The 5,319-nt window shown below is 55.1% G+C and overlaps 1 protein-coding gene across 1 annotated transcript; it reads left to right on the forward strand.

The window, feature by feature from the left end:
- Window positions 1-406: 406 nt before the first annotated feature.
- Fzd7 (frizzled class receptor 7) lies at window positions 407-3,106 on the forward strand. The gene is made up of 2 exons (XM_036172845.1): window positions 407-510; window positions 790-3,106. Exon 2 carries the CDS (start codon window positions 820-822, stop codon window positions 2,536-2,538), a length of 1,719 nt encoding a protein of 572 aa, XP_036028738.1. The 5' UTR covers window positions 407-510; window positions 790-819; the 3' UTR covers window positions 2,539-3,106.
- The last annotated feature ends 2,213 nt before the right edge of the window (window positions 3,107-5,319 follow it).

A 5,319-nucleotide genomic window follows, 5' to 3' on the forward strand; every position in this document is an offset into this window, starting at 1 on the left:
TTCCCTGGCGGGCGGCGGGTGGCGGCGGCGGACGCGGGGGACAGCGCGGGGCAGGAGAGGCCGGGTGCAGGCAGGCCGCCGGTGCAGGAGCCTCGGCGCTTCGGATTCCGCGCAACTGGGTTTCCAAAAAGAACTCGCCCAGCTCCCTAGCTCCTGGGCACGGATCGGAGTCCAATCGAGAACCAGACGTTTGACTGAAACTTGGAGCCGACCTTCCCGGGGCTGAAGGAGGCTCGAGGTTCGGAGGAGGAGGAGGAGGCGGCGGCGGCGGCGGTGGCCCGCGGAGCCTCGAGGCGAGAAGGCGGAGCTGCACCGCCGAGGCGGCGGCCCGGGCGAGCAGGCAGGGGACGCCGGGCTCTGGCCTGGCGGAGGCCCGATTCGGTGTAGGGGACGTGGGCATCGCCGTGCGCCCGGGGCTCGAGAGACTTGGGCAAACTTTGGAAGGTAACCGGAGACGCTTGTAGCCCGTCACCGAAGAGAAAGCCGCACCGTTACGTCTCGGCGGGGAGGGTAAGGCGACACTCCCCCCCCCAACCCCACCCCACCTCCGATTCCCCCCAGCCCAGGCCCAGGAGAGTGAGCCCCCGGCGTCCGCGTGAGTGCCACGCGGAGGCGGCTGCGGCGCCCCCTCGGCTGGCGGCCTCGCCCCCGCCGTGCAAGCACCCCAGCGCCCTCGGCTCCGCGCCGCCCACGGCCCGGCCCCGGCGCCGGGAGGACTCTCATGCGCCGGGCGCGGCGGCGCCTCCCTGCATCCCAGCCGCTCCCCAGCGCCTCGTCTTTTTCCTCCAGCTGAGAACGCCGCTGCACTCGCGGCCGGCGATGCTGGGCCCCGGCACTGCGGCGTCGCACCCGCCCCTGGGCCTGTGCGCCCTGGTGCTGGCGCTTCTGGGCGCGCTGCCCGCGGGCACCCGGGCTCAGCCGTACCACGGCGAGAAGGGCATCTCGGTCCCGGACCACGGCTTCTGCCAGCCCATCTCCATCCCGTTGTGCACGGATATCGCCTACAACCAGACCATCCTGCCCAACCTGCTGGGCCACACGAACCAAGAGGACGCGGGCCTCGAGGTGCACCAGTTCTACCCGCTGGTGAAGGTGCAGTGTTCTCCCGAGCTGCGCTTCTTTTTATGCTCCATGTACGCGCCCGTGTGCACCGTGCTCGACCAAGCCATTCCTCCGTGCCGCTCCCTGTGCGAGCGCGCCCGCCAAGGCTGCGAGGCTCTCATGAACAAGTTCGGCTTCCAGTGGCCTGAGCGTCTGCGTTGCGAGAACTTCCCGGTGCACGGCGCCGGCGAGATCTGCGTGGGCCAGAACACGTCCGACGGCTCCGGGGGCGCGGGCGGCAGCCCCACCGCCTACCCTACGGCTCCCTACCTGCCAGACCCGCCTTTCACTGCCGTGGCCCCCTCCGATGGCAGAGGCCGCTGGTCTTTCCCCTTCTCGTGCCCGCGCCAGCTCAAAGTGCCCCCCTACCTGGGCTACCGCTTCCTAGGTGAGCGCGACTGCGGTGCCCCGTGTGAGCCGGGCCGTGCTAACGGCCTCATGTACTTTAAAGAAGAGGAGAGGCGTTTCGCCCGCCTCTGGGTGGGTGTGTGGTCGGTGCTGTGCTGCGCCTCGACGCTCTTCACGGTGCTCACCTACCTGGTGGACATGCGGCGCTTCAGCTACCCAGAGCGACCCATCATCTTCCTGTCGGGCTGCTACTTCATGGTGGCTGTAGCGCACGTGGCGGGCTTCCTGCTGGAGGACCGTGCGGTGTGCGTGGAGCGCTTCTCGGACGATGGCTACCGCACGGTGGCGCAGGGCACCAAGAAGGAGGGCTGCACCATCCTCTTCATGGTGCTTTACTTCTTCGGCATGGCCAGCTCCATCTGGTGGGTCATTCTGTCCCTCACTTGGTTCCTGGCAGCTGGCATGAAGTGGGGCCACGAGGCCATCGAGGCCAACTCGCAGTACTTTCACCTGGCCGCGTGGGCTGTGCCGGCGGTCAAGACGATCACCATCTTGGCCATGGGCCAGGTGGACGGGGACCTGCTGAGTGGCGTGTGCTACGTGGGCCTGTCTAGTGTGGATGCGCTGCGGGGCTTCGTGCTGGCGCCCTTGTTCGTCTACCTCTTCATCGGTACGTCCTTCCTGCTGGCCGGCTTTGTGTCTCTCTTCCGCATCCGCACCATCATGAAGCACGACGGCACCAAGACGGAGAAGCTGGAGAAGCTCATGGTGCGCATCGGCGTCTTCAGCGTGCTCTACACCGTGCCGGCCACCATCGTGCTGGCCTGCTACTTCTACGAGCAGGCCTTTCGCGAGCATTGGGAGCGCACCTGGCTCCTGCAGTCCTGCAAGAGCTACGCCGTGCCCTGCCCTCCGGGCCACTTCCCGCCCATGAGCCCCGACTTCACAGTCTTCATGATCAAGTACCTGATGACCATGATCGTGGGCATCACGACCGGCTTCTGGATCTGGTCGGGCAAGACCCTGCAGTCGTGGCGTCGCTTCTATCACAGACTCAGCCACAGCAGTAAGGGGGAGACTGCGGTATGAACCCCGGTCCTTCCCCGACCCTTGCCACTTCCGTACCCGCTTGGAGGAGGAGAGGCATGGGATGGGGGGGGGGACTGCTGGGCGGGGACTTGTTTCTGTAGGCTACCCCCTCCTCCACTGAGCTTTAACATGCAAGTGAGAAGTTATTTGGAGGTGAGAAGAGATTTGGGGTGAGAGGTGCTTTGGAGAGGAGGCCTAAAGTCAAAAGGCAGTGTGGATGAAAAAGACTTCTGGGTAAGACATGCGGGATGATGCTAACTGTGAAAGATAGGGGCCGGCTAGGGCCTTCAGGGAAAGGTTGAGGTCAGCAGAGACGGGTGAGTTCTTCCCAGCGCCCGAGCTGAGCCAGAGCTGAGTCCATCCAATCTCTGCTGCAAGGCAGTGGCTGTCCTCACTCCAGTGAGGCCCGGGGGAGGGGGAGATAGCGCTCCGTCTGCTGCCTGGGCTTTGTTGAGAAGATGGGGGCCCCCTGTGGTGCCCTTGTCAAGCGGTGGTCAAACCATAATCTCTTTTCACTGGGGCCAAACTGGAGCCCAGATGGGTTAATTTCCAGGGTCAGACATTACAGTCCTCCTCCTCACCCCCCCCCCCGCCCGCCTTTTTTTTTTTTTTTTTTTTTTTCTTCCTCCCCTCCTCCTTTCAAGTCTGGTAAAATCAGCCTTTGGAAGGCCGGGGAGGCCTGCCTGCCAGAATCCTAACGCGAAGATGCGAAAGACTTTTCCGAGAGGAGGCCAAGGAGACGAGTGGCAGATAGATATAGTTCTGCTACTTTTTTTCCCCCCATTTTCTTGGGCAGGCGGGAGGCGTGAAGAAAAAGAATGTTTGATTTGGTTTCATACCCTGAAAAGAAGTGATGACTTGTTGCTTTTCGAAATAGGAATGCATTTCCCCTTGTCTTTGTTGTAAGAGACAAAGGAGAAACAAAAGTCTCTCCCCGAGGAAAGGTTTAACCGTGAAAGTAGCAGCTTTTATAGGCAAAGCAGCAGAAGTCTGAGGGTTCCCTTCGGCTGTTAATTTGGGTGAGATAAACATTCCTTTTTAAGGAAAAGCGAAGGGCTGCGTGCTTGCTTTCGTACCCATTCAGCCAAAGGTTCTTTCTGCCTTGGGTAAAGGAAATGGAAGGAGTTTTGTTATTTGTTTTAAACAGATTTAATTCAGAACACATGATCTAACAGGCTCTGTTAAACAGCTTAATGAAACCTCCCTCTGTCCCACACACACCCCCAAGCCTAAATTTCGGGTTTCTGACCCCCACCTCCTTCCGTCCAATTTGTGTGTGTGATTGGGTTGGTTTTTTTTTTTTTTTTTTTTTTTTTTTTTTTTTTTTTTTTTCTGTGTGTTTTTGTTGTTTTTTGTTTGTTTGGGGTTTCTTTGGGCTGTTTTGTGTGTTTCTCTCTCTCTCTCTCTCTCTCTCTCTCTCTCTCTCTCTCTCCTCTTTTTCTGTTTGATTTTTTTTTTTTTTTTAAGTTTTTCCAGACAGGGTTTCTCTGTGTATCCATCCCCTCTCTCCCTGTCCTGGAACTCACTCTGTAGACCAGGCTGGCCTCGAACTCTAAGATCCCACCTGCCTCTGCCTCCCTAGTGCTGGACCTGGCTCCCCCATCCAATTTGTATCCTTCAAGATTATAGGAGAGGCATAATGCCCACAGAATCAAAATCAAGGGAAAATTAATTAAAAGGGTTAAAAACCTTTTGCCCACCTTTCCTCTTAGTTCCATAAATCTGTGTGTAAGAAGCATGTGCCAACCCTTTCTCTGGGTGAAGAGGTGGCATGCAAGAAGGATAGGGAAGGAGTTTGTACCAGGCTTAGAAAGTCATTACAGGAAGGTAAACTTCAAAGTGATTCTGGAGTTCTTTGAAATGTGCTAGAAGACTTAAATTTATTAATCTTAAATCATATATGATTTTTTTTCTTCTGTAATAGAGGTCTGGTTCTTTGGCATAATGGTGTTATTGCTAAGCAGAGCATCATGGGAGCTAACCTTGACTCCACCTTTGACCCTGGCTATCCTCCAGTCTTGCAATTCTGCACAGTTTCTCAGCAGTTAAATGCCAATCAGGGGGGTACTGTCAGGAGTACAAATTACTTTATATATGTCACGTTTGGTTGAATGGAGCTGCTTTTACGTTACAGTGATCTTGTATTTCTGAAACTCAAAAAATGATCTCACCTGTCAGATTTTTTTTTTTTTAACTGCCACCACCCAGGTTTGGCGTCTTTGTGTTTCCTCTCTTAAGTGCATGTGAAATTTGTAAAATAGAGACAGTACAGTATGTATATTTTGTAAATCTCCCATTTTTGTAAGAAAATATATATTGTATTTATACATTTTTACTTTGGATTTTTGTTTTGTTTTTGGGTTTGTTTTTTTTGTGGTTTTTTTTTTTTTTTTTTTTTTTTGCCTTTAAAGATCTACAATGAAGCCCCACTTTATCACATGTACAGATCACAAATAAATTTTTTAAAAAATATAAAGCAAATGTTTATTTACTCTGCCTGAGATAGTAAGCCAAAGAACAAAACTTTATTGTGGACAGAAGGTGTGCCGTGGGGGGTGTCCCCCAGAGAAGAGGATGGTGGTATAGTTTCCTGAAAGCTTTGTCCCTTGGTTTTGCTTTGTTCTTGTTTTCTCTTTCCTGCTCCCCTCGGGCCTCCTCTGCATCACCTCTAAGCCAGTGGTTTTCAACAAGAGGGTCGGGCCCCTGTGGGGTCACATATCAATTATCCTGCATATCAGATATTCACATGACGATTCGTAACAGTAGTAAAGTTACAGTTAT

This window comes from Onychomys torridus, chromosome 23 (genome assembly GCF_903995425.1).
Source record: "Onychomys torridus chromosome 23, mOncTor1.1, whole genome shotgun sequence".
In the NCBI taxonomy this organism is placed as follows: Eukaryota; Metazoa; Chordata; class Mammalia; order Rodentia; family Cricetidae; genus Onychomys; species Onychomys torridus.

Bases quoted from the DNA above. Each gene is read 5' to 3' on its own strand.
- Fzd7 (XM_036172845.1), top strand. From the start codon at position 820: ATGCTGGGCCCCGGCACTGCGGCGTCGCACCCGCCCCTGGGCCTGTGC.